Source organism: Sinocyclocheilus rhinocerous, unplaced genomic scaffold (genome assembly GCF_001515625.1).
Source record: "Sinocyclocheilus rhinocerous isolate Xijiao unplaced genomic scaffold, SAMN03320098_v1.1 scaffold295, whole genome shotgun sequence".
Lineage (NCBI taxonomy): Eukaryota > Metazoa > Chordata > Actinopteri > Cypriniformes > Cyprinidae > Sinocyclocheilus > Sinocyclocheilus rhinocerous.
The window spans coordinates 444,512-458,941 of record NW_015647035.1 but is presented as its reverse complement, the minus strand read 5'-3'; the positions used below and the strand labels follow the sequence as shown (position 1 = coordinate 458,941).

At 38.5% G+C, this 14,430-nt stretch overlaps 1 protein-coding gene across 1 annotated transcript in view; it reads left to right on the top strand.

Moving 5' to 3' along the window:
- The window catches only part of LOC107708413 (collagen alpha-1(XIII) chain-like), a 114,457-nt gene that overhangs the window by 43,135 nt on the left and 56,892 nt on the right, over window positions 1-14,430 (top strand). The window contains exons 3-4 of the mRNA XM_016512627.1: window positions 5,608-5,615; window positions 12,174-12,200. Coding sequence (XP_016368113.1) covers window positions 5,608-5,615; window positions 12,174-12,200 — 35 coding nt within the window. The remainder of the gene's footprint in view (window positions 1-5,607; window positions 5,616-12,173; window positions 12,201-14,430) is intronic.

Below are 14,430 nucleotides of genomic sequence, written 5' to 3'. Positions count from 1 at the left end.
AAGATTAGTTTTATTGGCAAATTTTCATACTTAAATGTGTGCCGTCCACATATACTAAACACTTGAAGGGATAGTTCAACCAAAGATCAAAATTCTGTCATAATTTACTTATTCTTATATTGTTCCAAATCTGCATGACTACTTCTGTGTTCCGCAGAAGAAAAAAATATATTTTAAAAAGAGTGTTGGTAGCCAAACTGTTTTGGTTCCATTTGACTTCAATTGCATGGACAGAAAAAGACTGAGACATTTCTTAAAATATCTTCTGTTATGTTCCACAGAAGAAAGTCAGGTGTGGGACTACTTTTGAGTAAATAATGACTGAACTTTCATTTATGGGGGAACTATCTCTCTAAGAACATCATATTGCCTCACAGAAGCAGTGCTGTGTTCTTGCACTAAAGTTGTCCATGTCTGAAAATCAATCCATGCTTTGTTAGCCCAACATTTGCTGTTTTATTCACAATGAGCTGTCTCATCCTCATCCTGGACTTTTGCTGTGATGCGCTTGTAGTTTGGAGGTCTGGAAGCTGAACCATTCATTCTTGGGCACTATTGCATGTGTTCGGGGCAATCAGAGGACAGAGCATTTGGAGAAATTGGCAGATGATAAGGGGAGTGGAGCTGCCAGTGGCTGGGTATTTTGGGTTGCATGGTATTCTTGAGGTTATTCCTGGGTCTATATAACAGAGCTCAGGTCCTATGATAGTGTCCTGGCTGGTTTGAGTAAGTGGGCCTAGAATTGGTTAAAATTATAAAATGTCTTTTATTTTCTTAATTAACACTTAAAGGTCTGTGCACACTGAGTCTGAAATTTTCGTATGTGTTTTTTCGTATTCGTTATCCAAAAAATTTGTCACGCACAGAAACCTCACACACTGAGTCCAATGCATATTAATTAATCCGTTGCGAAAAAATTCGCAAAACAGCACTAAATAGAGTCTTCAAGCAGTGAGGAGGATTTTGTTGTTGTTCTCACTTCTTAAAAAGAGAAATATTGGGTCCATCCAATCCTGAGATATAGAGAGGAAGGAGAGTTCCCCCTCAGGAGCAGCGGGATTATCCTGGGCGATTCAAAGTTTACTTCAGGATGTCAGTGGCTCAGTTTGATGCTTTGCTAGCGATACTAGAGCCACATATTAAAAAGAAGACCACCAATTTCTGTGAGCTCAGTGTGTAAGGATCTTTACAGTGCTTTGTGCTGCGAGACGAAGTGAATGAACTTGACAATCGCCATTCTGGATTTTGGCGTTCGCTTCAAAGAAGACCACCAATTTCTGTGAGCTCAGTGTGTAAGGATCTTTACAGTGCTTTGTGCTGCGAGATGAAGTGAATGAACTTGACAATCGCCATTCTGGATTTTGGCGTTCGCTTCTACGGTGGCTCTGATTTGTCAAAACACCTCTCAAAATGCTTGCTACGGAGGCGAAAAACGGAAAAAATAGAACACGATCCAAATTTTTTTATGACGGACAAAAATTTCGGAGTCAGTGTGTAAACGTGATTGACATAACGTGAGGTCCTATTTATTTTTTAACGTGCAAAAATTTCGGACTCCGTGTGCAATGACCTTTAGGCTTTATTTTCTATATGCTACATTTTATTTATTTATTTATTTACATATGTTTTGGGTTCAGTGTGATCTGGACATATTTTTGAGAGATTCACAATCCGTTTATGGTACCACGTACAGTAAATACCATGCTAAATGAATATCACCCAGTAACATTGTGAATATTTTCCAGTTCTATAGTCTATTAAAAAAATTCCATAATATTACCATTGGATGCTATCATTGCACCATTGTGCTGCCACAATTTCCAAAGGTCTATCCGGTACTGGAAATTTTTTTCGGGGAAAATTATATCAAGAATTATGAATGTATTTGGATCATCATAGTTCAATATTCAGGGTTCAGTACTATGAAAAGAGGTGGGGCAGGTGGCTTGGGTGCCTTCATGTCAGCATGCAACAGAAGATCTCCATTTCCTATCACTTTCCAGTGCTCTTGCATAAGGCCGGTAACAGGTGGTTGTGATATGCGGCTTGATATTGATACTTTAACTGACATAGCACTGCCTAAACATTTATTGGAAGCATTAAATGTTCCTTGTGTTTATAGTTCAGTGTTGTTTGTTGAGTGTACCACCACAAGCGCTCTCACACAAACATAGACACGCATAGTTTTACACCTAGAGTCCTCTAGGCATCATCACATGGAGTATTTTTTGACGCCCCAGCTCAGTTCGCCTTCGGATGAAGGTTGTCTGCAGAGCAGGAAGTGGACGCAAGTCCAGAATGCGTCAGGAATCAGAACACATGCTTCCACGTGTCTGTGTGCTCGGTTTCGGCTTTCACTTCAGGGCTTTAAGTCTCTCCACACCCAGTCCACCAAAGTGTCCACTCATCCTACTGCTGGCTGCGCTGTTGCAGTTTTTGACACATTATCTGCTTCTTGCTGCCGCCACTTGCCGTGACTCTGTGGTGATATATTTTTAGCCCATTTTTGCCTTTAATTATTGCATCCACAGGGAGCTTGGTCCAAAGAACTGTCATGAAATTATTATATAACCGTGTTGCTTAGCAATAAAGCATTGTAATACAATTCTCGAATAGCTCTGCTAGTATAAATCATAGCAGGGAAAGCTTTACAGTGGTGTGGAGCTATTGCTTGGGTCATTCAATACATAAATGTAACGGTGGGACTAACTGTAGGTTGTTTTTCAATCAGGACCTCCTGGTTTGAGGGGAAAGAAAGGCCGTGATGGGGCTCCAGGTAGGTCTACAGTACGTATATGCCTGTGCCTGCAACTCCATGAACTGCTGTTGTGTGTAAGCTGCTACGTATGTGCGCACCTAAAGCTTTTAATAGCAAGAGAAGCATGAAAACACAATCCTCCATTGAGATTTCAAAACATTCAGAGATGCTTGGACTTTACAGAATATATTTAGGGATAAACTAGTGCAGTACTAGGGAGTCCTAGTGCAGAATTAGTGGTATTAATACAACATTTTGGGGTCACATCCATCAAGATTGTATTTTTATAAGAGCTTATAGAATTTTGACTTGAAACATGAAGTCTGTTACTCTTTGCAGCTATTTCTAGCAAAGAACTGCCCACTTAGACAGGAAGTAACTGTCAGACTGATATGTTTGTTTAGCTTTTATTTATCATTTAGGGTAGGTTTACATAAAATGGATTAATAATCCATAATCACAATACTAACTAGTTCCATGAAATAAATAGCAGAGCAGAACTCCACAAATCTTTGTACAGTGTCAGAAAAAAATTGTACACTTAGAGGTACAACAGCTTGTCACTGTCTGGGACAGAAACTTTAAAGGGACAACTTTGTACCCCTAAATGGTACATATTGTTCCCTTGAGGTACTACTTTGAACCTTTTAGGCCTAAATAAGGTACTTTTGTGGTACTGTCCCAGTTACAAACTGTTGCACCCCTAAATGTAAAATTATGCACTTTTTTTTGAAAGTGTATAGAAAATACTGTAAAAAATTGCAGAATAAAATTCTAATTCTCAGCACTTTTCAGGTGCCTTTACTCCTTGAAGATGCATAAAGCCATTGAGATTTGATTTGATGATTTCAGCCATTTTTGTTTCAACCAATATGTATCGGATGGTCAGTAAATGGACTGTAGGTGATTGGAGGCTGCTACTATACGACCTATAGATTCCTCTATATTTTGTGCGTTTAAAGTGGTTTCATGTAAAGAGTCATGGATCACATGGGTAAGATGAGAACGTTTATGATGACAAAGATTGATCTGGAATGTGCAGAGAGCTATTCTTGCATGACCGCACATATTTTGCTTGTGTTGTTCACTCATTGTTTTAGGCCTAGAATAGGGCTTGCTGTCTCAGCAGCAGCTTTGATAAATGCCGGTTCTGATTTCTAAGAAAATACAGGGTTCTCAAAACAGTAAAGGAAAAAATAATGATGGACCCATAGGAAAGCTTTGTCACCGGTGTGACTGCGCCGTTACTTAAGGCTGCCATATTTAATGCACAATTTTGACTTCAGAGCTCAGTGGAAATTTTGATTTCTTCCTTGTTGAAGAATTCTAGTTCATGTTTTCTAGTTGAAACATTTCTCCTGCAGTAAACAATGGTTTTATTGGGACTTTTGTTCTCTCTTCCATCCATTATATAGTTATTTTTTGTAAGTCAAAGATTCAAACTGTTACTCCCCTAAGTTTCTGGCCATGAAAATTTCAAACTCTTTAGAGGACTAAAAAATGGTTTCTGGATGAAAGACCTGGAAAGAAACCATATGATTCAGATTGTTCAGTAGTTCTGTGACAAATTGCTTTGACGGACTGGTTTTGTTCTTGCAGTTGTCCAGATATGATAAGTTATAGAAGAGCGTTCTGGTGATATAAGCGGAAAAGATTTGTCATCAGCAATTTTGAGTTTGTTTTTACTTGACAGAGCTTGAGTTCCTGAAGCTATGATCTCCGTTCTGCTTGATTGCTGTGTCTTTGTCAAAGGATGTAAAAGAGGCCGTACATCCTACTGTGCTTATAATTTTAAATTGTGGTTTTTGTAATACTCAAAATGACTGTTTAACTCATTTTAAAACAAGTTTGTTTAAAGCTTAGACATCCTTTCACATTATAATTTTAAAGAACCAAACCTTTCAAAGCAACTAACCTCATGACTCAGTCCACATGGAATCTGCACCCTTGCATGTTCATAGAGGAGAAACAATGTACAGTATGTGGAAAATAATGTGTTTTTTTAACTTTAAACCACATAAACACATTTCATTACACCAAATACACAAAATAATGTTCTTTTTAGCAGCATCATATGACCCCTTTAAATATTAAAGCATATTTTCATTATGCTTTCAGCAACCAATAAGAGTGTAGAAATCTCAGTTCCATTTAACATAATTTCCTCAGGGTTTTAATCTATCCTGCGTTTTCCACCAGGATCACTGTGAAAAATGTTTAACTTTTCTTTAACTTAACGATGTTAGTGAAATCTGTTTCCACTGTTTATTATGCTGCTAGTATATGATTTAGCATTAGCTATGAAGGAGATGGACGGTTTGTGATGTCTGGGTGGGGTTCGCGTGCTCAGAACGGGTGTGATTTATCTGTGCAGGCAGTCTTCCAGTGATGTGGCTCAATCTCCCACTCAGTTCTCAGTGGTCTGTTGTTTGGTGGGCTGACTGCTCATCCCTGGGCCAGAGACAAGCAACGCTTTCTCACAAAAAGCTTTTCAATCCTGTCATCAACTAAATTATAAACATATTTTTTAACGTTTTATTTACGTACCGAACCTATACTGTGACGCACTTCATTAAACTACCTGCGTGTGAACTCTAATCTTCCTCAGAGGTCGTGTTACGGTAAGAGAAATCGGAGGCAGCGTTCATCAGTTCAGTCTGGGCTGGACAGCCAGGAAACTGGGTTCTGGTTGGACTATGCAAATTCAGACTTGCGTGACAGAAATTTTTCCTGTTCTTGGGGAAATAAAATCCATCAGGGTCAAATGTTTGATGTAATGTGCACATGGACCAAACAAGATGATTTTTTTCTAAATGACTAATTTCTTTTTCTTTCTGTTTTTATTGCAGGTCCTCCTGTAAGTAGATGTTGGTCCCTATGTTGACTGGATTGTGGTAATGTGACCCAAACTCTGTGGCTTTCTGTGTATTTGTGTGTGTTTTGAGAGTGTGAATTTATCTTTCATGTGTTTCCTTACTGTCACTGCTGATGGAGTGCTGATTACACGACTTCATTCACATAATGGAAATTGTTAGTTTCGTTTCCTTCTGCCTCACATAAAACACCCACACTGTCATCTGTCAGAAGAAGAGCTTGTGTTTTGTACTAAAGGTGAAGTGTGCACATTTTGGATGTTGAAATAAAATCTGGTTTAATGTGCAGAGATTCTGTGGCTCTATCAAAACATTGATTAGATTGTTTTCAGCATTCTGTGCAGCCCAACATGGCAGCACTGACTCAACCAATGATGTGAGTTGAGTCAGTTTGGGCAACAAATCACATATAGAGGGGGCGTGTTCTGGAGACTTGTGTGAAAGCAATCATTATTTTTCCAATTTTGCTTGGTGGCACAGAAATGACACACTTCACCTTAAATCGCATGGCATTATCTTGGACATAGCGATGCATTCTTCTGCCTCTTGGACATTGGGAATTTGGCCACGGATATAGAAGACGACAGCATTGGTAGACACAGCCTGTTCAACTTTATATATCTTCTGAGGGCTAATGTTACAGAATGAGGTTATAATGAGAAAGAAGGTCAAAAGAAATATATAGTAGAGGAAAAAAGAGAGTGGAGCAGTATAAAATTAGGTGCGGTTGGACAGCTGCGTCCCTGCAGTTAGAGGGAGAAGGTCGAGCTTAAGTGATTAATGAAATACCAGCAGCCACAGATAAACACTGACCACAGAAAAGACATATCTAAAATGAGATATCTTAACATTTTCTCCTAGAAAGCAGTCAGATTAAATGAAGAGAAAATTGAGTCTTCTGCTGAAACCTACTGTGAAAGAGACCCCAGTAATCTCGGGTTTCTCCTCTAACGTTTTAGAAGGCTAAAGGTTTCAAACTGTTCTAAGATGTGCCAGTATACCAAAGTCTGCAGTCATTTCTCATCAGATTGTCCATAAATCTTTCGACATAGGTTCATTGAAAAAATGTGCCTAAACGTACATTTTTGCAAAACATACCTATACACAAAGTTCATTGTAGTTTCCAGCTGAAATGAACACTAGAGGCAGTAAAACACCAACTTCTTTTTCACTTAAATTATGATTACAGGGCAGATTTTTTGATTAATAAAGGCTTATTTTTGTGTGGTTTCTTGGACAATACTATGTTATGACTTCAAAACACTTACCATAGTGCAAAATTTGTAAACTCATACAATTTGAAGGTTCCATTACATCACCAGCTCATGGCTTTCTGATGTAGTAAACTTGCTTGGTAGCTCACCTTGTACAACATTGCATTTGCTATGTGGAGCACTTGGGTACGAGTCCATGAAACATGTAATAATAAAACAGATCAAAGGCTTGTATAAAATGGCATGGTTACTTCAGCTAATGCATTTTTATCTTACATATTATTTAGGTTTAGGGTAGGGTTTAGTGTAGGGGCATACATTATTTTCAAAAGCAATGGAGCAATAACCTTTTAGCGCCACTCATCAGACATTTCTGATCTGTCACAACTTCATACAACCAACATAATAAAATTCCCCATCATTTGTTTAGGATAAAACGTCTCCAGGTTACGTATGTAACCATGGTTCCCCGAAGGGAACGAGACGCTGCGTCCAAAGACACGGGACGCAGCCCCCCATCCTTCTTTGGAACAATGAAGTACCGGCTGTAGAACCCGGACCCCCTGTCGTGAGGAGGGACCACCTCGATGGCCTCCTTCCTCAAGAGAGTATTGACTTCCTGTTCTAATACCAGAGCCTGCTCGGGGCCCACGAGTGTGGGAAAGACCCCGTTGAATGGTGGCGGAGGAGCGCCGAACTGAATGCGATAGCCTTTCTCTACAGTGTGCAGGACCCAACGAGATACATTTGGCAGTAGATTCCACGCTGCTAAATAATCTACTAAGGGAACCAGTCTCTCGAGACTGGCCTCTGGTGTATTTGTGACTGCTTATTCGGTGCCCTGAAACGGAGGACCGGCAGACCACTCGTAATATAGCGAGGGCAGGGAGGAACACACAGCCTGAAACACTGCTCACTTTCGCCCTTATGCTTTACTATCTCTGTGGCCTTGGACATTGTGCTTAGGACTTTCTATTTTGACAGACAACACCAAATAAGACTCACAACAGAGATATAACTGACACAACACAGAGCGCTTCGCTGAATGACAGAAAGCTGAAGCCGGTTCCACCTCACGTGCCTTTATAGCTTCCTGGTCGCTACGTCACCCGCCTATGACGTCTCGCCCTTCCATTGGAATGATTACACATGTGATTCAGAGCACATAGTGTCTTCGGACGCAGCTCGAGTTCCTGAAGGGGAACTGAATGCATTTATAGCACTTGGAAAGTTTCGCAAAACATGCAAGAAGCAACATAATATAATTTTGTGGAAATGTCACCATAGGCACGCTTTTCCAATGATCTTGGGTTGAAATTATCTGAGCAATGGTCACAATAATGTAATAGTACTGTACTCTTATTGTATGACAACAGTTGTCTCATTTTAATTTTTCTAAGAAATTTTAGGAGAAACACCTGAGATAAATACTATGGACTATATGAATGAACTATATTAAAGGGATCGTTCACCCAAATTTATATCATCATTTACTCACTGTGATAATTCAATAATCATTGATGTTTATTATAATTTAACCTCAAATCTGTCATGACATGTCTTCACAAATGGACCATTTATTTGACAATTAAAGTTGTTTTTTACAGTATGTGATTGTTGGAGCTTGAATGAGTCTGTCCCCTCTCCCTTTAATTCAGTTTTGCTTTATTTTTTTGGGGTGAACTGTTCCTTTATGTCTTCTGAGCTATGAAAGTGAAACTTATGAGCAACAAATAATCCCTTTGGGTGAGTAGGTTCCAGGGCCCAAAAACTCACATATGTATATGAACATTTCAACACCTGCTCATATAACCCATAAATTGAAGGCAAATTGAGAAGAACTGAAAGACAGGTGAGGGAACTGTCAAACAATGCACGTAGTCTGTTAACTAACTTAAACATTAAGCTGATATTTCTACTGTTGTCAAGTAAGATTGTTTAGAGGTAGTTCGTGAATTATTTTAATCAAGTCAGTCTTCTTTAAACAGGTTTGGTGATCTATTGGCAATCAGTGTCAGTAAGTCTTTAACTACAGTGTTTGTTTTCAGAAAGAGTTTGGCAAGCCTGGTGCCTGATCAATGGTCCTTGAGGGCTGTCCCATTACACTGACCTATGGCAATTCTTAGAAGAGTGTATACTGTAGATTATCCAACAAGAAAACTAAGACAACACTCTTACTGATGTGATGGCAACTGTAAAACTTCACCAATTGGCCTTTTCCTGTGCGCTGAAAGTGAATACTTTGAAAAGTTTAAATGCATAATAGTCTGTGGTTCTTCACAGGTCACCTCACAGGAGCATAGCCTTTTGCCTGCTTTTGAGGCATGGCTGGCCTAACCCAGCCTTAAACAATTAGTAGTGACAGGAAACGTTTTACACTGACAGAAAGCACCTCAGTTTAGTGTGTTGAAAACTCCTGTGGAACATTGCAATGGTCAGTCTCAAGCACATGAACATTAGGGGTGAAACACTTGAAAATTAGGGGTGAAAATCAGCAGGGACTTGGTGATATAGTATTATATCATCTATGTTTAGTGTAAATTATGATTTTGCAATCTTTTACACTTTTGTTTCTTATTTATCTGGAATGGACTTCAGTGCTTGATGAGTTTATATTTATAGGTCAGTCTGAATTTGTTTTTGGTTAAAGAGAAGGAATCAAGTATGCATGGCCTCCACAATATATTTTATCTACTCACAGACTTAAGGTGTGGTCAAATTAGGAAATTTTCACAAAAAAGATCCACTGTCTATTGTCAACAGTGTAATGATGTACGAAGCACTGCTCACAAAGAAGTCACTTTCAAACCAAACAGCTTTCTGTTCGTTAACGCAACACATCTGCGTGACCAATTTGAACCTGTTGTGAAATATGTTGATTCCTGTTGAAGTTATTGGATTTCGTCTTCGATAATTCACAGAACTATGGTAAATTTACACACAACTTTACACTGTGTCCAAAACTGCATACTTTCCGAGTAGGTACTTAAAGCATCTGTTGGATGCACATTGGATGCACATTTCAGAAGTAGTAGTAGGTACTTTTCGCCAGCTTTTTTATGAATACTACTCTTTTCACATACTAGGGAAGTAGGCATATTCACATGTAGGGTTAGTAAATCTTTCCAAAAATATTAATGCACATCCAAAAATAAAAACTCATGGCAATGTGATATCGAGACATTATTTTGAGGTACATTTTCACAATACTTTGTCCTGCTTTGTTTTTAAAAGAACAGCGTGATTAAATTAGTGATATACTTGCTGAATTCCGCATTTTTCAGTATTTTTACTGCATGTGATCTGTAAGTGCCCTGTGTTCGCTGAATACATCTTATCCGTGCAATGTTGCGCTCTAGGGAAGCATTCGCTCCCGTTTCCCCTGGAGAGCCCCTTCATTTACCCAGCAGCGCTCTGAGCTGAATGAGAGCCACATGTACCCTGCTACCGTGGATCTCAAATGAAATGTTCTTCCGGTGGGTGACCTCTGACCTCGCCAGACGCTCCTTTGGGCCGGCCTGAGCAGCACCCAGCAGACCTCAGTGGCCTGTTCCCACTCAGCACCTGGGCCTGCACCTTAGACCTGCTTCACATACTTCAACACATTCATATACACACAGCACATGTAGACCAGCTCACTCGTACACACATAGAGCACTACACACAGTCCTGATCTCAGCTTCGTCCAGCGGAGGTCTGTTCCTCTCTCAACACACCGCCGCTTATAAACACCTGGTCCAGCTGCGTCCAGCTCTCATATACCTTGTACCACTGCTCTGCCACACGTGTGCCTTCTGAACCTAAAGATCCTATTAATGGTCTTTCATTGTTTCCCACACACTTCAACAGTCTACATTTAGTGACACACATTAGATTTAACGAGAACAGGCATTTTGTGATTGCCTAGTTGCAGAAATGCAAAATCTTTTTGGTTTTTGGACTCTTGGAGTAAATATTGCAATAAATTGTTTTTTGTTCTGGATAACTAGTCCGTGTTCAACAGGTTCAACCTTTTTTTTTTGGTCTGAATGTTGTATGGTCATATGAAAGCATACAGACAGAAGATAGTACCACGGATGTTTTTGTCCGTCTGCAATAGTTTCCTCCCCTGGGCTGAGGCTTGATAAATGGCTTCCCTCTCCACACTGTAGTCTAAGAGGAAAGCCAACACACACAAACACTAGTACGCACTTCCACAGGCTCATGAAAGGAGCTATAAATGCATCATCAGATAATGAAGAGTGTCAAGGCGGTCTTAACAGAAATAATCCTTCTTTGAATCAAGCAGCTGTCAGGTTTTTTTTTAGCACTAATCCTCTGCAATGAAAAATGTACACAGTTTTTTTTTTTCACAGCGGAATGGTGCTCCATGAAGGGAGTGAACTTGTTATTTGATTTGATTTGATTTGATTTGATTTGATTTAAACCAGAGCGATCTCCTTAATCGACTCTGAAGTCAAGCATGAGATAAGGATTTTCAGCCAGCACCTTCATCTGTGAAACCATGTTTCATGCATGCGTGGGCCTTTTAATGAACATCTTTTTTAATCCAACATATGGCTCTATTCATTGTTCATGCTGGCACTAAATGTTTAGTCCTGAAATGATCTTACTGAACTATAGATCATGATTAGTAATGACGTGAACTGAATTGACTTTCACACTAAAAAAAAAAAAAAATTGTATATAAACATCCTTAGTAAAGATTTTATTGAGAAAAATTGTGTAAGTTAATCAGACTATTATTACATATTATTCTAATTAAGTTTTTGTATCAATGGGCAATTTTTTTTTAAATTCTTTTAAGCGTAAACCTCACTAAAATTTTACTTGAAACAAGAAAAATTATAATTAAGGCTGAGGTATATATTTGGAAAACAGTTTTTATTACCTGTATTTCTTTTGGAGTAAATTTGTCTTGTGTTAAGGGTGTTTATATTTAATTTTTACTGTAAAAATATAGATTAAAATGGGTTTCAATTAAAAATTTAAAGCCATTAAATAAAAGAAACATGTTGTGATATTAAAAAAGATTTTCTGGGGTCCAAAGAAAATTCTGTTGTGGAAGCATTTGATGGTGTTTGCATTTGTGGAATGCTTCTTTGGAGTGTTTTCCTGCTGTGACCTTTGAACCTTGCCACAATGAAATTTAATGCTGGATCACAAAGTTCCTCAGTAAAATTGATTCACTATTCAATATTGAAATCAAATCGTTGTAAAAGCAGACTGAATTTATTATGGCTTGGCAGGGTATTGTGTTCTTCTAGATCAGTATTGTTGACTGGTTCTTTCTTTATTCTGTACCCATTTCTCTCGCCCCTTTTTCAGGGTCCACCTGGACGATCAGGCTTTCCGGTAACTGTCTCATAATGTGTCCTGTTGTCTGTCTATATGTCTGTTTGGTTTTCTTGCATTTTGCCTTTCTTTAGTAGTGTCTTATTTTTAAAAAGCTGTATACAAACAATTCAACCAGAAACTTGAATATGAAAAATTCTGAATTATGTATTATGCAGTATGTCATATATACAGCTTCTTTATTTGGACACACTGAGACCTCCTTTTAACCAAGGGACTGAGGAAGAAAAGTTATTATGTAAAATGAAGATGTATTTCAGATTTGGCACTATTTCTTGTTTGCTAATTAAATAAATGTATGACATTGTTCATGTAAACTCAAATGATCTTGCATCCATTGAAGCTCAAGATGCTCTTTAGATCATTCTCAAATCACGCCAAAGTTACATGATCATCAGGATTCAGTCCATAGTTATGCTTGTAATATGTAATGAGGAAGGAATCCAAAGTGGTCTCAGACTTTTGGACCCCACTGAACATTCCCCTAAACCAGATAAGCTAAGCTAGGCTTAATGTAACGAGTCTTTTAGATAGGCTCAGTGGACAAGTTTCTATTCCTTCAAGTTAGCACATTGTATTTTATACTTAGGCCCTTTGGTGTCTGTCTGGATCCACTCGTCTGCATTTCACCTATAATTCTAATATTACTGACCAAAACTCAAACACATCTGTCTTTCATCATGGCATGCTAGAAGAATCCCATCTAATGTGAACTCTAGTCCTACCTGCCAATTATAACCTACAAACCCCCATCACTCATGACAGCTATTCTTGTGAAACTTTGCCGTAAAATCTTTTTTTGCATACTTTTTGTTGTTGACAGGGCTGGTCAAAGTATGGATGTAATCCCTGCCAAAGCTTTTGATTGATTGCATCATCAGGAAATGAAAGTAAATGTTGTATTTTCTTAGGATGGACGGTAGGGGAGGGTGGCAAGCGTGTTACACCAAATGTGTCCATTATACTAGCTCTTCAAAAAATATTGATATTGGCAGTCACACTCCGTTGAACTATTAAGGGATACTTGTGGTTTGTATATTTAAGCTTTACTGCACATTCACATGTATGTGTGACTATTTAACACTTCTGATTTGTAGTTAAGTACTTTAAGGCTCATTTGGAGAAGTCTGGACTTTGTAGTGTACTTCATCAAGCTACTTCTAATCTAAAGCTCTAGATGATTTTACATACTTTCTACAATAGAAAGATTCTCTTTTACTATGACTGCTTTGAATATTGGCAGTACTGTATGACTTTTATAGTGTATGGCTTATACTGTGCATTTGAGGATAACAATCATATTAAATAGATGATTTAAAACTATTTATTGTATATATAAAATAATGCATAAAATCATTACAATTATTATGGTAACTAATAAATACTGTGGTAAATAATGAATGCCATAAAGCAATATTAAGTTATCTCAAATCAGCACCTTGGACAGAGCTAAGAGAATTCAGTCAAGTGACTTTCCTCTTGGGACATTCAGGAGCAGGCAGTGAATTAACTCTGAAGGTCAAACTAAATGAACACTTCTAATATGGGAACCTTTATCTTAATAGCTTTGGGGCTTAGCAAATCAACTACGCACCAGAAAAGCTACAGTTCATGAGCAAATTCATTGTTTTAGCAAATGTTTTGTTGACTTCTGATGAGTTATGGGGGCTTAGCCAACCCACCCCTTTGCCCGCACCCTCCCCCCTTTTTCCATTACGTGTTACTCGAGTGAGTCGTCAGCAAGCTGTCAACGCCCCAGGCCTTTGACCTGCAACGTTAGGAATGCAAATAAAAACAGCTGTAGGAATGGACAGCCTTGCATAATAAGTCCCTTCAACGTTGCAGGAGTTTATAGCTGCATTAAATAGCGTAAAATGTTTGGAAATGCATTGGTACAGGGCTGTAAATGGTGAATCCTTATGACCATTTATTCAAGATCTCAGGTTACTACTCACACATTTCCCATATGTTCTGAGGATTTTTGCCTTAATTGAAAGAAGTGGTCGGATTTTGAGTAGGGATTAGCTATGATTATGATAGAATGGGGTTCATAGTTGTTAAAAGGATAGTTCACCCAAACATGAAAATTCTGCTTTTTTTATGTCTTCAAGGCTTTCTAAACCTTTCCATGGAACTTAAAAGGAGAACATTCCATTGTTAATTCCATTGTTCATTATACCTGTATGGCAGTGGCGAGCGGTGACTTTTTAAACAGGGTATGCTGAGTGAT